Source organism: Trachypithecus francoisi, unplaced genomic scaffold, assembly GCF_009764315.1.
Source record: "Trachypithecus francoisi isolate TF-2019V2 unplaced genomic scaffold, Tfra_2.0 Lachesis_group7, whole genome shotgun sequence".
NCBI classification, from domain to species: Eukaryota; Metazoa; Chordata; class Mammalia; order Primates; family Cercopithecidae; genus Trachypithecus; species Trachypithecus francoisi.
Genome location: NW_022681472.1, coordinates 26,763,030 through 26,780,468, shown reverse-complemented (window position 1 = coordinate 26,780,468; position 17,439 = coordinate 26,763,030). Strand labels below are relative to the sequence as shown.

The 17,439-nt window shown below is 39.0% G+C and overlaps 1 protein-coding gene across 4 annotated transcripts in view; it reads left to right on the top strand.

Moving 5' to 3' along the window:
* The window catches only part of EYA1 (EYA transcriptional coactivator and phosphatase 1), a 165,223-nt gene that overhangs the window by 82,281 nt on the left and 65,503 nt on the right, over positions 1 to 17,439 (top strand). For all 4 annotated transcript variants that reach the window (XM_033202795.1, XM_033202798.1, XM_033202796.1 and 1 more), the window contains exons 10-11: positions 8,157 to 8,296; positions 10,268 to 10,351. In XM_033202795.1, the coding sequence (XP_033058686.1) occupies positions 8,157 to 8,296; positions 10,268 to 10,351 (224 nt within the window). The remainder of the gene's footprint in view (positions 1 to 8,156; positions 8,297 to 10,267; positions 10,352 to 17,439) is intronic.

The window sequence follows — 17,439 nt, the reverse complement described above, 5'->3', positions numbered from 1 at the left end:
TCCTCCCCAGCCCCCCCCACACACAAAGGAGAATTAAATGTTTATAGCGTTGGCAAGTTAGTCTCCATGCCCCATCATACACCTGTGACCTGTACTCACACCGTCCCATGGGTTAGTTTCACTGCCTTTGACTTTCACAGTGCAGCTGGTTTAGAGAAGTTCTGGGTAATTTTGATTACATTTGTTTTTTACCTTGTCCATCCCTGGAGTAAGGGTCAATCCCACTCACTTGCTTTAAAGTAATTCAATTCAGCTTCACCAGTGTTTTCCCCCATAGGAAAACTAATTTTAAAATCATAACCAAAAATATGCCCAATGGATGTATATGATTCTTTTGACCAATGTCATCAAATTTGATGCATCTGCTTCCCTATGGGGAATGCCAAGGAGGAACCATAATATCCTTTCCTTTTTAGAATTCAGCCTCTCTACAGTCTGTCTTCCTGATCTGGCCTTGGTATACCTCTGTTAAATGACTTTTACATATACTTATGTTGCTTTTGCGAGTCTCAAAGTTCAGGGGTGCCTTAGAGTCAGTTGTTTTCTGACATCTACTTCGTGCTCACGTGTACAGTGTGCTTTAAGGCTTCAGTCTTGAACATGATGGTAAATGCATTTAGGGAAGTGATATGCTCTGTTCTTTTTGTGTGAGTCTCCCGTAAGGGCAAATAGAATATGATTATTGATTAACCTGTCTCATGTTCACTAAATTCAGATCATCTTTCTAAGGATTTCATGAAAAGCTCTGCACTTTATGTCGTAAGCTATATTGTCTTAGCAGACAGATTCAGGGTCTTGCCAGAGATCGTAGCTGCCCTGGCCTCAGTCCAATGTCATTGTACATGTGGTGAGAGCTTCCTCTCGGCTAGGAGTTCACTTACTTACTTCTGTTTAGGGAGAGTAGTCTTTCACCTCACTTAGACTTCGATATGAGTGAGGAGGGCCTCCACCCTCCCAAAGCACAGAGAAGGGAGCCTGCAGGAACTGTGTATTCTACTTCCCTCGCAACCACTACTGGCATATGTAGTCCCGGGGGTGTAAAGCTAGATCAGAAATCCCCCACTACCCTTAGAATAAATGTGAACACTTATCCCTAAATCTTCCAGGAGCCAACCAGGCCTTCATGTCGTGCAGCAAGACTCCATAAAAATAAAATACTTCTGTGAAGCAAAGCATAATTTAAGGACATACCAGGCTGGGAAAAGTATCAGCAGATATGAAAAAAGGTTAAAACTATTTTGTATAAATCAATAAAGGAATATTTAAAAATTGGCAAAGGATTTAGACTGTTCACAGAGGGAATATAATTTTTAAGCAAGTATATACAAGCATCTTTAATATATGCAAATTAAAAATTATGTACTGTTATTCTGTGTACGATAAATAGCAATGACTTTAAAATGATGACAGCCAATGTGTATATGGTTATGGTTAGACAGACACAATTTAAATTGATACAATCCTTTGAAAGCTATTTGGCAATATGTATAAGAAAACAGCATGTTAAGGGAGGCATGAGAAATAAAACCACATAAGGAATTTGGGCTAGATATAGTAGGCAACAAACACTGATGGGTTTTGAGGGTTGGAGTTTGCCTAAGTTCTTTTATATAGATTAATATGAAGATAACTAATCTACTTAAGAGAGAGAGAGACAAAGAACTAATCATTATGAGGCTTTGGTAAGTGTTGTACATCCACAGGTAATAGAATTTTAAAGCTAAGTAATCTAGGCTGTCATCGATTTGATAAACAAGGAGAGTGGGAACCGAGAAAAAATGGAAGTAACTTCCCCAAGGCTCAAGGAGGATGTTTGTTTTTTTTTTTTTTTTTTTTTTTTGAAGCGGAGTCTCGCTCTTGTCGCCCGGACTGGAGTGCAGTGGCCAGATCTCAGCTCACTGCAAGCTCCGCCTCCCGGGTTTACGCCATTCTCCTGCCTAAGCCTCCCGAGTAGCTGGGACTACAGGCGCCCGCCACCGCGCCCGGCTAGTTTTTTTGTATTTTTAGTAGAGACGGGGTTTCACCGTGTTAGCCAGGATGGTCTCGATCTCCTGACCTCGTGATCCGCCCGTCTCGGCCTCCCAAAGTGCTGGGATTACAAGCTTGAGCCACCGTGCCCGGCCTCAAGGAGGATGTTACTAGCTCAGGGGAACTAAATGGATTCTTTTGAGTTCCAGTTCTTTGTTTTTCTTTTTAATATTGAAGAATTTATGGGAATCTGTAGTATTTATAAATGTAAAATTTTAATTATCTTATGTGGATTTTAATATTTTATGACTTAATGTTTAAACATTAACTTTTAAATGAGCTTTTAATTATAGCTATTTCTCATTTGTAAATATTTTTGCTGTCTTGTAGAAATAGATTACCTTTATAGCTTTAATAGAGTAAATGCTAGACTGAAGAAACATTCTTCCCATTGCCAATTTCTTAATGTTTGTCTTGCACTCTAGGCACTTACTGTGTTCTCAGTATGCAAACATGAATACCACTGTGTTCTGTTTTCCCAGAGTAGGAGTGATGGACATTTGCTCAAAATAATTCCATCAAATTATTTATCCACCACAAATGTAAATAATTGCAAAAATTTTATAATCCTATAATAGAGATAAGAGTACATAATTACAAAGAAGGTACCAGAATTTAGAGAATTCACAAGGATTGTTGAGTTTGATCTCCAGAGGCTAATAGGAATTTCTCAGACAAGGGACAGGGTAAGGAGTTGAGAAAAGGCGACAAGGGCCAGGTGCATTGGCTCATGCCTGTAAAAGTGCTTTGGGGGGCTGAGGCAGGAGGACTGCTTGAGGCCAGGAGTTCAAGACCAGCCTGGGCAACCTAGCAGGACCCCCCATCTCTACAAAAGATTTTTTTAAAAAATTAGCCTGGTGTCACGGCATGTGCCTGTAGTCCTAGTTCCTTGAAAGATATATATTTCAGGTCCGTTGAACCAAGGAATTCAAGGCTGCAGTGAGCTATGGTTGTACCACTACACTTCGTCCTCAGTGACAAAGCAAGGTCTTGTCTCTAAAAACTAAAAAGAAGCAAGTGAGAAGGCATGAAATAGCATGGCACCTTCAGAGAAATGAGAGAACTAAGTTTGTCTATCTGAAGTGGACTATGAAGAGAGAGTAGAGATAAGGTTGTTGAAGGAGACTTTTTTCAGGTAGCTAACATCGTAGAGTGCTAGCGACATGTGCAGCTGCAAGTACCTTTACGTGTATATTAGTTTTACCCCATTTATTCCCATTTTACAAATGAAAAAACTGAGTCATGTAAAGGCTAAGTAACGAGCAAGCAATACTACTAGTAAGTAGTGCAGTCAAGATTCAGAATGTGGCAGTTGAGGGCATAGCTCAGTGCCCTAAAATCTAGACTGTCTTTCCTGTTCCATACTATAAGGCTGGAGCAGAAGAGTCTTACCACCCTCTGTGATGGCAGTGCAGAAAATAGGTGGAAGACAGAGCCTATCAATCCTGGAAATAGCCAGTTGCAAGAATTAAGGCAAGAGACAGTGAGAGCCTGAACTTATAGCAAAAGTATTTAGGAGTAAAAACCACAGAACTGAGTCTTAATTTGATGGAGACACTAAGGAGTTTCTGGATTGGAAAAGTGGATAGTTACTGGTACCATTAATTCAGCTTGTTAATAGGGAGGATTCCTTTTGGTACAAGTTTCATTATGGTATCCATGGAATACTTGGGTAGAGAGGTCTAGAAATAGTGGTATACTCAGGTCAGGAGATCAAAAGGTAAAGCTTTAGAATTTATCAGCTTGGGGGGCATCATTAAATTCCTCCTACAGATATTACCAAGCACTAAGAGCCTGCAGTGAGATAAGAGGGCCATGGAAGAAACTCCAGTGCACTGCTGCTCAAAAGACAGTCCATCAGCTGGCTGCCTGTACACCAACTGTTTATTATTAGTGCAGGAAAACAAACGATTTGCTTCAGAATGTAATCGACCATGTTACTAAGTAATCAACCATGTTACATACTGTTTTCTTCAGCTGACTATATTTTTAATATTAGCAAGACTTTTAGATGAAGGAAACATTGTGTTGATTAATATCCTGATGCAAAATCTGTATCTTGTCCCAGATGAGCACTTCCAATAACAGGATGTAGAGAACACCAATATTCACACTTTGGTCAGAGCACAAGCCCTCCAAAGAGACTGATGAGGGATAGTGTAAAGCAGGAGAAAGAGAAGTCAAGACATTCTGATGTGGACATGATTTAAAGGAGCAAGTGGTCAGCGCAGCTGCAGAGGGGTCAAATAAGATTGAACACTAAAAAATAATTATTGGATTTGGCCATTAGAGGGTCATCAGTAACAGTTTAGGGTTTTACCCCGTTCTTTCACTCTTCTGACTTCTTGAATCTGTATTATTGCCATGTAGACCAAATGCCTCTTGACTCTAAATCTAAAGTACTCAGATTCAGTCTTTATTTAACCTGTTTCTTGGGTGATCTGAAGTTATTGATCACTCTCTCCTTCCTGACATATTTTTTCATCTGCCATACATTGACTTTGGTTTTCCTCTTCAAACCTCACCCGTCTTTCTCTGCTCATCCCTTGTACACACACTGCATTTCTTTAACAACACTCATTTCCTTAATTATATATGGTGTCAGTTTCCAATCCTAAACCCAGCCCATATTTCTTTCTGGAGCTTCAGAGCAGTCTAGCAGCCTACTGGGCATCTCTACTTGGATGCCCACAGCCCATCCAAATTCAATATGTTCAAAGCTGGATTGAATCCTCACCTGTATTCTTCCCTGTAATGCCTTCTTCTTCCTAAGTCCCGTACCTTGTATTACAGTCTTCACCCAGTTGTGAAACCACTGACATGGGCATGATGTTTTACTACATCTTTCTTCCTTATCCACTTAGTTATTGATTTTACTTCCTAATGATACTTCAGATCTCCTTATGCCCAGCACCTACATCACCATCTCTCACCTGGATCACTGAATTATCCTCCTGGCTGGTCTCCCATTCTCAGTCTCCTCTCCAGCACCCTGCTACGTGGAGTGGGAGCCCCCACTCCCTTGTTGAATTCTTTACCTGCCACTCCAGCCTCATCTCTGTGTTCTTCTTCTGTAGACTCAGGTCAGATTGAATTTTTATTTTCATTTCTTAAACATGATATGCACTCTCACACGCGCTTGCTCTTGTTCACTCACTTGCTCTCGTGCTCTCCCTGTCTTTCTCTCTCTCCCGCTTTACCTTCACACATACTTACGCTGTGTCTGACACGGTCATATTCCCTCTTCACTGCTGCATTTGTCTTCTGTCTTCAGGAAGCTTCTGTAAGCCTGCAAATCTGAGTTATGTGGACTTCCTCTGTGTTCTCCTAGCATTCTGCCTTTCCTGTATTGTGACCTTTTCCACATTACTTTGCAATTTCTCATTTTTGTCCACAAGTCAATGCCTTCCTCTGAATTTTAAGCTCCAAGAAGGCAGGAACCATTTCTGTTTGCTACATCATACTTCATGCTCCTGGTACAGAGCCTGCATGGTATGAACGTGACATCCACTCCACATTTGTTAAAATCAGTGAATGCCCTCCAAAGTATTTTCACATCCAGTATCTCAGTGGGGGTAAACCTGAACAATTTGGAGAGGATTTTAGCGAAACATGAGCTGTCGGTGGATTAGAAGATTAAATTATTTGAGTATTTGAGTTGTTTTGCACTAGGAGGAGGAAGGAGAAGTTAAGAGTCTAGAAAGCTGGTTAAAATAGTAGAAGCATTTAATTCCACCTCATAGAAAAGGAAAGGATTTTGAAAAATAGCTTGCGTCACTTATCTTCATCTTCCTTCTATGAGTGGAGGCCTGCAAGGTAGGAGTGTGGGTGTATTTTAATATTTAAAGATGTCAGGTTGTCTATCTTTTAGGATTTTTTTCCGTTCACCTGGAAAACTTTTAAATAACATGATTTAAAACTTTCACTTTATACTTTGCGGAATGAATTTATTTTCTTTTGGAAGAGGCTTACAAAAGTAACTCATTTCATTATAGCTAGTCTGTGTCCAAAAAAAAAGTAATAATAATAAAGATGAAATATATTTTAAAAGATTGATTTTTTAAAGCAGGGATAGAGTAAACATTAAGGAATGAGCCATCAAGAGGAGGAAATCTAGGCTTACAAAATCTAGGAAAGATAAACGACTTTTAGGACAAAATTATACTGTCGGTAAGTCAAGGAAAAAGGTGTAACATGCTAACTTACATTGCTCGATGTCTTTTAGCTTCTCTTCAAATACGAACTTCCAAAAGCCAGAGAGCTTCCAATTCAAGAGAGATTTTGTAGTAAAGTACTTGAAGTGCAGGTTGAATTAGATAGTGACTGTACCGGTTGTAAAATAAATGCTTTTTATCGAAATACATTGAAGAGATTGATGTGTGTTTTGTCTCAGATGGTGAATATCTGGTTCTGCATGGAGATGTACATTGCAGAATATTTTTTAAAAAGGAAGGCCAAGGCCTTTTCCTCAAAGAACAGCTTTGAATCCACTTGACTGCTTAAAATTCTACTCATTTGGAGCTGCTGATTCTCTTTAAAGCATGGAAGAGAGAGGCTCAGTTTGGAACATCTGCCTCTGTTATTAAAGACTATTAATATAGATTTAGAGAATGATAGCTGACTAGCCGGCATTATATTGTAATGATTCTGTGAGATGAGTCAGCTTAAAAATGCATCCCAAATAATAAACTAACCCATGGGGTGGAGTCTATTTGGACTTTCTGACTGTAGTTAATAAGCTTATAGGTCGTCATGGTGGTTTCTGGGTGTGAGAATCACATGACTAGTTTAGATGAGGAAGTTTACCATCTTGTTTGTTACAGAAGAAGACTCTTGCATGTTTTCTATAAGTAATAGGAATCTATTTAGGTTTTAAGATTAAATAGGAGGTATAGAGCTGTCTCCTGTGATTTACAAACAGAAGTTTATTCTGTCAAAGCCTTTTCCTATCTACATTGACTCAAGGTTTTGGAGAAGCACTTAAGCATGGAGGTAATCCTGAGACCATGCAGTTTGACACGTGGATGGCCTTCTTGGTAGAATTGAGGCTGATAGTGTGCTAATAAAGGCTACCAGGCCTTCAGTTGTTCTCAGTGGTTTTCTGTTTGGTGAAATAGACCAACCTCAACAACATCATAGTGAGAATAATCATTCCTCATCTTAGATGGAAAGATTCCAAATCAAATCTGGTACAGAAATCTGGAAAAGACTTTGTGGGGTGAGCCAGCTTTTTGGACATCTGGAATTTGGGAAAAGAGGAGATATTCTGATGTATGTTTTGGATAGAGTAAAAAGTACTAAATTGGTTCGAGTAAATGGCTTTTTGTTCAGTCTGAACACAGGATAAGCATCTTCCCTAGCTCCACATCCACTGCCAGACTCCTCCTTTGAGCCTTTTGGGGGTTGTTCTTTATTTTGTGGTTTCTATGTAATTATTTCAATGGCTTCTCTGAGTTACCCAGATGAGTACTTTTCATATGCTGCCTGGTTCTGGATGTTTGGTTCAAAGAGAGACTAGGACCGAGGACGAGTCGGTGATGGACAGTGTGTGGAGTATGGGTCTTGTCCGTGTATCTGCCCTCCTTTTATCTTGTCACCCGCTGGTTCTCACATAAAATGAGGGAGAAAATGGAGAATGTAAAATTTTCAAAGAAAAATCTACCTGATGACTCAGTTTTCCCTGCCCCAGAGCTGGTTTTTCTTTTCACCTCTTTGCACGCACCAGAAGCCTTTTTGTAGCTGAGAGAGCCGCAGCTGAGGCAAATGTGTAAGCCTCTTGGTATGGCCAGGTGCTGTGATTGGAATGAATGAGAGCAGCGGGGGAAAGGCGTGGGGAGCATTCTCTAATCACAGAGAACCACATGGAAGATGCAGGCAACCTTGTACAACCTGTTGCCTCTCGCCTTCAATTAAATTTTAATTGCTCCTGATCACACTTTCTTTCAAAACAAATCTTGTAATCAGATATCTTATAAATTATTTACCAGTGCAAGTAAAAGACGATGTAGGATTTCAGCAGAATGAAATGTGCTTTACTATTGAAACTCCCCTTATGAATTTAAACAAGATTAATCTTGGCACCATGGTGACAGAAATAAAAGATGAAAGTCCTTCCTATATTCCTACAGAGTACAACACAATCCACAGCCCTTCAACACCCATTAAAGATTCAGATTCTGATCGATTGCGTCGAGGTTCAGATGGGAAATCACGTGGACGGGGCCGAAGAAACAATAATCCTTCACCTCCCCCAGATTCTGATCTTGAGGTATGTCATTGCCAACACCCAAGTAAACAGCAAGGTGTCTTAATAGCTAACTGGTAGTTTTACATACCTGCTATGTAAACAGCAGTGGCTAAGGTATCAGATGCTTTTATTACTGCTTTCTTTTTTATGTTAACAATAGATAAAGTAGTATTTTCTCTCTTCTTTATTAACTATAGGTTAAGCAATAATTTGTTTTTTCTTCCCTATGAACTCTATGGCAAAGCATCTGTTTATTTCTCTCTAAAGAAATATAGTAAAGTATGCAATTCTACTTGAACAAATTCTGTTATGCTGCTCTGTCTCATTGCCTTTTTAATTAAGTGTCATACTAGAAATACTTAGTAAAATCCACTTGTTAAAAGGCACAAAAAAATAGAATGGATAAGACCTACTATTTGATAGCACAACAGGGTGACTATAGTCAATAGTAACTTAATTGTACATTTTCAAATAACTAAAAAAGTGTACCTGGATTGTTTTTAACACAAAGGACAGATGCTTGAGGGGATAGAGACCCCATTCTCTGTGATGTGCTTGTTTCGCATTGCATGCCTGTGTCAAAACATCCCATGTACCCCGTAATTATAGATACCTACTAAGTATCTACAAAAATTAAAAATACAAACAATAAAATAAAATAAAATGCACTTTTTTTTTTTTTTTTTTGAGACAGAATCTTGCTTTGTCACCCAGGCTGGAGTGCAGCTGCATGATCTCGGCTCACTGCAACCTCTGCCTCCCAGTTCAAGCTATTCTCCTGCCCCAGCCTCCCAAGTAGCTGGTACTACAGGCACGTGCCACCAAGCCTAGCTAATTTTTGTATTTTTAGTAGACACGGAGTTTCGTCATGTTGGCCAGGATGGTCTCGATCTCCTGACCTCGTGGTCCACCTGCCTCGGCCTCCCAAAGTGCTGGGATTACAGGCACGAGCCACCACACCCAGCCATAAAATCCACTTTGAAATGAAAGGCACACTTGTATATATTGAGAAAGGAAAACCTGGAATGTTCTAAACTGAAATAGTAGTCATCTAATGAGACATATTTTGGTGGAGTTCAAAAGGAGGAGGGATTAAGTAAGAACTTAAAGGGTGGTAGATTTCATAGCCTTCAATCCACTGCAACTAAGTTTCTGCTTTTTGCCAGAGTGAAATCTGATGGTTGGAAAACATGATTATTTTGGCTAAAAAAAAAAGTGAAAATTTTCCAGCAGAATCTATGTATATGAATATGTACTGGTGTGAGTGGGAACAGGAAGAAGTAAAACAGGCTTGGGAGGCTTTTTGTGCTACCCCAAAGACCTTTTGGAAATGAATTCCTTCAGATCCCATTTTAAATACTTCAAGAGTATGTCTAAGAGCATAAGTAATGTGTCTGCTTACGTTGTTAAATACCTAAACCCCGAAGACTTAAAAAACCTGGCAAGAACAATGTATATCCCATCCCTTTGATAACAGCTCAATAGGTAACATAAGGTGAATCGATTATGTAAGGTTTTAGTCTTTGGGTTCAATTTTAATACTTGGCTTGCTAAGAGGAAAACATAAGATTCATTATTTTAGTACTTCTCAATGAACAGAGATCAGAGGTAATGAAAAGAGAAATGATATTTGATCAGTTGCTCATCTCTATCTCAAGTTATAAACAGACTAGTTATAACTCATTTTTTTTCATGTATTCAGAGCTGAGACTGAAATTCTATTACAGAATTAGAAAAGACATAGCTTATTATCTCTTTCGTATATTTATATTGACATTATAAATGTAATTATCCTCTTGTACCTCATCTGAAGTTATGTCTGGAGAAAAGTTAGGAGATACTCTTTGAAACAGTTGTGTTTTTTTTAGAAATAATAAATTCAGATTTTTCATTCATCTTCCATTTCAAGATGACTTTTTCATGTTGCAGTTAACTGAATAACAGCTTTCTCAGCCAAGGCAAAGACACATTGATTTGGTTCTTCCTTTGTAGAGAGTGTTCATCTGGGACTTGGATGAGACAATCATTGTTTTCCACTCCTTGCTTACTGGGTCCTACGCCAACAGATATGGGAGGGTGAGTACCAAGAAGCATCAGTTTTTAATTTCTTTGGAGTAAATATACCTCTAATTTGTTTATTGTCCAAATGAATGTAATTTAACTTTAAGTAACAAATTTAAAATATAAATGGAAAATAACTATATAGTCAAATATATATGTAAGGTAAAAAATATGTAAATGAGCCAAAGAAGAGATTATTTTTAGGTCTTTGGCAATAAGATACACTTTATACAATTAAAGTCATGCTTCTTCAGACCCCAGTGAATAAAAGTGATTCAATATTATCCTAGGATGAAACATTAAAATACATAAGTGATGTAGAAAGATGTTTTCTGTTCTCTTTTTTACTTCTCCTGTCTTTTTATTCCCTAACATTTAGTGGAGCAAATATTTCACTTTCTGTTGTCCTCAGTGATTAGCAGCTTTGGTATTTTATCTTCAAAGCAACTGCTACAAATGTCTCTATATGTCCTTTGCTACTTGGGTTAAATTTATTTGAATGGTATGTAAGATTGATTCTCTGAAAGGCAGTAGGACCAATATGCCCATGTTAGAGCTGTACAGTACTTATATTGGTGTTATAGATAAAGAATAATATTACAGACCACTTTCTGTGAGTAGAACTTTGGTTTCCATGTTGTACATTTGGGTATCCCAAAAGTTGGGAATTTCTTTTCTGGCATATTGATGATTTCATAAGTTTTTTCCAGGCAAAAATGTTATTTAAAGTAGCTATAGGTAATTTCTCAAGTTATTTTGCTAATATTTCATTTCTCTTGTTTTAATCATTAAAGAAATAATAAGTCTTAGTTTTTTTAAGTTATTTGGAGCATTAGAGACTGAATTCTTATTATGTCTCAGTGACTCTAGCAGTTTATCACAATTAAGTGTTAGAATTAATACCATTAAAATGCACATACTGTTATTACACATTTGACCACGTAGTTGTTCTTTCGACAAATACTTATTTTAACAAATAGACACTGAGTATCTGCTATGGATATACAGTCTGGGGAATTTAGCTTCACAGCCTAGGTTTCCTTTTCATCATCTTAAAGGTACACCTAATCAAAAATAGGCTCGAGCAATAATATCCCACCATTTTACTTTCTGTTCCGAGATAAGATGTCGGTAAAACACAATATGTCCCATCTTATTGTTCGGCAAATTCTCCATGAGAAGACAACAAAAATGCAGATTATAAAATATAAGGCTGTAGAATCAATCAGCCAAATGGTCTCTACTGCGTGATTAGCACATAGTAGGAATTCAAGAAACATTAGCTCTGCTTTTTCTTGTATTATTTCTTCTGTCAATACTATCACTGTTCCTATTTCTAGAAAAACTACTTAACTAAAGATTAATATCTGAAATATTAACATGTAGTTAGTGGGCAGAACCTTGAAGATCTCCTTAACTGAGCCATTATAAAACCCCTACAGCTGTCTGCTAAGGAGAACACTGGTGCATGTAACTCACACAAGAGTGTTGAAAAGAGTAGGCACTTAGAAAACGAACATTTGAAAACCACCCAGAAACTCTCAAATCTTTAAAAGCTCTCACTAAGGGCCACATTGATACAAAAGAGAGTTATCTAAGAGTGTTCTATTAGCCAATGAAAGAGGCCAGCTTAGAGTTAAGGAGTTAGGCATCCCATGACCTACTGACCTCTCAGTCTTTGGCCATAAATTATTGGCTTGCACATGGAATTTACACTTAACCTAGAAATACCTGGCTTCATGCAATTTCTCATTCATGTCTAGACCAAACACTCTCTAAATAATGTATTACAAATACCATGAGTTTAATTTTTTAACGTGTCATGGAACTTTGAGGTTTCATCAAATAGTAGTTAATTTTTTTGTTTGTTTAGCTTAGTTTTCCCATTCTAGGTCATGTGATAAAAAGGTTTATCTCATATAATTTCCAAAAGCCAGATTTATATATTCTCCAAAGTACAGACTATTTGAGTTTCTTAAATATAAGCTTATTCTTCATTGGTAAGTTTATGGGGCTGAGGAAGAAGTTCAGAAAGCCAGGTTTCTGAGGAAGGTCTTCCTGCGTGTGACTTTGGGTCTGAATTCTGAATGGCCTGAAGTTACTGTGCGGTCATCAGGAGAAAGGGTGTTTCTCAGAAACTTCTTCAGCAGAAGAAACAGGAAGTGCAGAGGCAAGAAAGGCTTTGCTGTTTGATGGGCAGAGACCGGTGGGACCACGCTTAGTGGTGGAGATGGAGAGTCAATGAGATGTGGTCAGGGATGAAGGCAGGTTCCAAAGGGCCTCCCAGCCGCACACGGTCAACAGGGCTAATGCCGTGGGAAATCATCGGGGGACCACAACGGAGGATATGAGAAGATCTGATTTACATTTTTTAGATTGCTTTAGCTAAGTGTTAAGAATTAATGGTAGGAGAAGAAAAATGGGAGTCCAGATAGGAGGTGATAGCAGTGATCTGATGCACCAGCAGTAGAGGGGGAAAGAATTTATTGGACTCTGGATTACATTGCAGGTAGAGAACTGGATTTAAAAACGATTTGGATTGATTGGAGTGGTGGGTAGTAAACAAGACAGAGAAGTGAAAGATGATTCCCGCATTTTTGTCCTAGGCAACTGAGAAAATAGTCATATATTTGTTGAAACAGTATATTTGTTGAAATAGTGAAGAATTCAATTTGGAGGGAAAAGGGAAAGTTCAGTGTTGGACAAGTTTGAGATGCTTATTATAGAGAACTGCTTGGACCAGGCAAGGAAACCACTGGAAGGTGAGCCCAGGGCACTTGGGGGACTAGTCAGTACAGGAAATGGCAGATTCACAGTCAACATTGCATAGATTAGGGTTAGAGGCTCCCCGGAGTCTCTTAGTTTGATTTCTTCCTAAACATTTTTTGAGCACCTTCCTTGTATTGAACACTTGTGGTCAGCCTGTTGTCTCATTGCCTGGAGGTGTCTTTTCCTGGCCGGGTGACTTTTGAAGATGCATGGTTTAGGATGTTGAATTATAGCTGGAAGCATGCAAGGAAATCTACTTAATGCTCTCCTCATTAGAAATCATTAGAGTTGAGAAGAATTGGCTCTCAAATCTGATCATCAAGCTTTGTAAAAATGTGGTTCAACAAGGATTCTTCCAAACAGTAATAATAACCAAGCTGATCAGAATGTCTTGAATTCCTTTTGTTTCCCCCAGGGCACTGAGGAGAAAAGTCTTAAGGGAGTTCAGTGACAAGACTTCTTTTTAGGAGCACAGATTTGGTGGTGTTCCTGGGCGTTGTCAAGGGGAGCATGTGGCTGAGCCTTACTCTACATGTATATAAAGAATGAATACCTGACAATGTGATCGCTGTTCTGTTTCTTAGGGAACCAGATACTTGAGAAGTAGCTTAGTCACAGTAGCTTAGGCAACTCAATGAGTAAGCCATTCAGTAAGAGGACACAGGATCCTGTTGATATAATGCAAAATTAGGGCATGTTACAGCAATGTGTACAAAAAAAAAGTTTGAGAATGTCCCACCTTCCATGTAATCCTAGCTATGGGAAGAAGGCATGTTGGGTGTTATAAGAAAGTCTTGTTTTATAACAAAGGTGATAGGGACAAAGAAAGGGTGCTGGATACAGTACAGCCATGGCTGAGGAAAACAAATAACATGTCAGGAAATTGAAGAGCCTGTGAGTGCTATGTAAATTAGGATGTTTTAAATAGTGTCTGTCCTAGCTGTTTTTGTTTAATGCATTTTTTTAAAGTTGCTTTAAAACTAATAACAAATTCCAGAATTTCATTGAAGAAAACTAGTCTTGGGTTATTTTTCATTGAATGGTCTCCTTATAAGAAACAATGTAATTCAATTATTGTTATCCAAGTATATACCCCAAACTTATATTTCAAATCAAAATTGTGCTGATGTCTCAGGCATGATCCCCCTCCTGTGGGAGGATTACCCAAGATATCTACACCCAGTGGCTTGATTGTTTCAACACTATCGTTTTATTATTGTTTAACGCCTGTGTCTCATAGTGATTTGGGCTAGAATGGATCTTAGGAATATGGGCATTCACTTTTCATTTTCAACAAAAACCAAAACATGAACACTTAGATAGCGTAAAGCTTAACATGTTTAATCATAGACTCTATTAAGAACATTCTATATGCCCGGCATTCATTCAATTCAACATTAATGCTCCGAAGGTGCTGTTATCAAGCCTGTTTTATAGATGAGAAAATTGAAACTTGGGAGAGGTTAGAAACCCAATGTAAAAATTACTCAGCAGCATGTCTAGCATAAAAAAAGTTCAATAAATACCAGTTATATTTGAACGTAGGTGAAATTGCTCTGTCAAAAAAAAAAAAAAACTTCCTGCGTAGTGGCCAGTGAGTAAAATAGTGGCAGTGTCCTCAAATTTATGAATTACAAGTATACGCTATGCCTAACAGTGTGATAGAAAGAGGATCAGATTTGAATTCAAGTAGATCTAGACTCAAATCCGAGCTCTGACTTTTCACCTCTTTGACCTTAGGCAAATTATTGATTCTTACTGGGGCTCAATTTTCTTATCCATAAAGCCAGCTACTTGACTTGTGGAATTGTTTTAAAAATTAAATTGTATCATGAATTTGGCCCGGCATGGTGGTTTATGTGTGTAATCCTAGCACTTTGGGAGGCTGAGGCGGGTAGATCACTTGAGCTCAGGAGTTCAAGACAAGCCTGGACAACATGGCGAGAGTCTATCTCTACAAAAAAAATACAAAAATTAGCTGGGTGTGGTGGCATGTGCCTGTAGTCCCAGCTACTTAGGAGGGCTGAGGTAGGAGGATCGCTTTAGCCTGGGAGGTCAAGGCTGCAGTGAACTGTGATTGCACTACCACATTCCAGCCTGGGTGACAGAGTAAGATCCTGTCTCAAAAAAAAAAAAAAAAAAAATTAAATTGTTCATAAATGTAAAAGTCCACGCATAGAGTTGTATTAATGGCAACAACTGATAGTTAGAAAAGCATGTGTCACCTAACGAACTTGTAGTTGTTCTCTTGAGTATTTGTTTTATAACTTACTAGGTTTCTAAGAGGATCTCACTTGTCATAGTGAGTTTAGATAAACAGGGTTCCTTGTGGGTGTGTTTCTGTGATCACTCAGTACCTTGAGGAAAGAAAAACTGAAAGCAGTTTATATTGCCCATTTCATCAGAACAGTCCAGTTTGCCAGTAGAGATTGTTGTTCCTACTCTGCTTTAGCGGACAACACTGAACTCCAAGCTCTTTTGGTGGAGGATATTCTTCCATGTTGGTTGATGCAGAAGCTAAACTCTTAGCATGGCACCAAAGCAGCCGGACACCAGTGTCCTCACTGAGTTGCTGAAGATCTGGTTACTTAACCAGGATAATCTCCCTTTTGGAACCTCCAGACCAAGGGTTGGCAAACATTTTTTGTAAAGCAACAGATAGTAAATATTTTAGGCTTCATGGGCCATATGCTTGCCGTAACTACACAGTTCTGCCTTAGTAGTGCAAAAGCAACCATAGACAGTGTCTAAATGAATAAATGTGGCTGCGTTCCAATGAAACTTGATTTAATGCTCCCAAATTTGAATTTTATATACTGTTCGTGTCTTACGAAATGTTTTTCTTTTGGTTTTAAAAACTCTAGACTGAGGATTGACAGACAGTACCCCATAGGTCAGATCTGGTTTATGGTCTGCTTCTGTCGGGCCTTTAAGAATATTGTTTAAGTTTTTAAAGTGTAATTAAAAACAATAAAAACACAAGGAAGAATGTGTGTCAGAGATGATATGGCCTGCAAAGCCGGAAATACTCCCTGTCCCTTCACAGAGAAAGGCTGTCTGCCTGCCTCTGCTCTGTGTGATGCTCTGGGCTTTGCTTTTGTTCATTTTCCTCCTGCCTTCCAGGACAATTCAATGACAGCAACACTGTGAGTAGACTGTGAACTCAATGCAGGCAGTGCATATTTGCACCTGGGGCCCCAAGGAAACACAGACCCTCACGTGAATTCATTAGGGTGGGTGAAATAGCTGTTACAAACAGGTCTAAAATATAATGGCACAAACACAATAGAAATCTGTCTCTTGTTTAAGAGTGGGGATATTCCAGGTTGCTTGGTTTGGGCGTGGTTTGGTGGTACAAATAATAGTAGTGCCATTTTCATCATGCAGCTTTTGAAGCTTCTGGGATCATTAGCATTCATTCTCCGGTGGAGGGAGAGGGGAAAAGCAGGGGCAGTGTGAATGGGAGGCTTTGTAAGCTAAGCTGAGACAGGCACACACCTCTGCCTATGCCATTGACCTCAGTCACATGACCCAGTGCAGGGGAGGCTGGGCGATGCAGCCTTCTGTGTGCCCAGAAGGAAACAGAGAATGGGTTTTGGTGAGCAGGTAGCACTCACAGCCCAGTTCTCAACTATTTGACCAATGAGTGAAACCCGAAGCATGCTTTCAACCCACCTTGCAGCTCTAGCCACACTGACAGAGCCAAGCCCCAGGCTATGTGAGTGGTGGCTCTGGCGTGATGATGGCCAATCTAATCCCAAAGGACAGAGCCCTGATTTTATTTCCTTCCTTGTGTATCAATGCCAAGTTAGATAAAAAGGATGAAATAATGTATGTGTCCATATATAAAACCTCTGGATGCTGTAGAGTGACATAGAATCTAAACTCTCAAAACAAATAGAGGCACATTTTTTCAAATGCCAGCTAAATAGGCATCTTCATCTCTCTTCTTTGACCATATCTTGAAGGTTTCTCTTTTTTCCTTTAACAGCCAGCCCCTTCTGCCTCGTTACCAGTAATATACAGCTGCAATGGACATTCTTGCTGTTTAATTGAACACAGCCTTATTGTTCTTGTACATGAATATAAAAGGGAATGCAGTGAGTGAACAGGAATCATCACAGCTCCTTAACCACTGCACTGGCCTGCCAACCTCCAACTTTGGACCTCCCTTGCTCTATGACCTGGGAAAAAGCACCCTATAAAATGGGAGCAATTACAGGGCGGTTAGGGGAACAACGTGAACCACCTAGAAAAATGCTCATAAGTACTTCATGAACAAGAGCTATCATTTATTGCTTACTTTGGAGGTTTAGGGGAGGAAGCAGGAAATC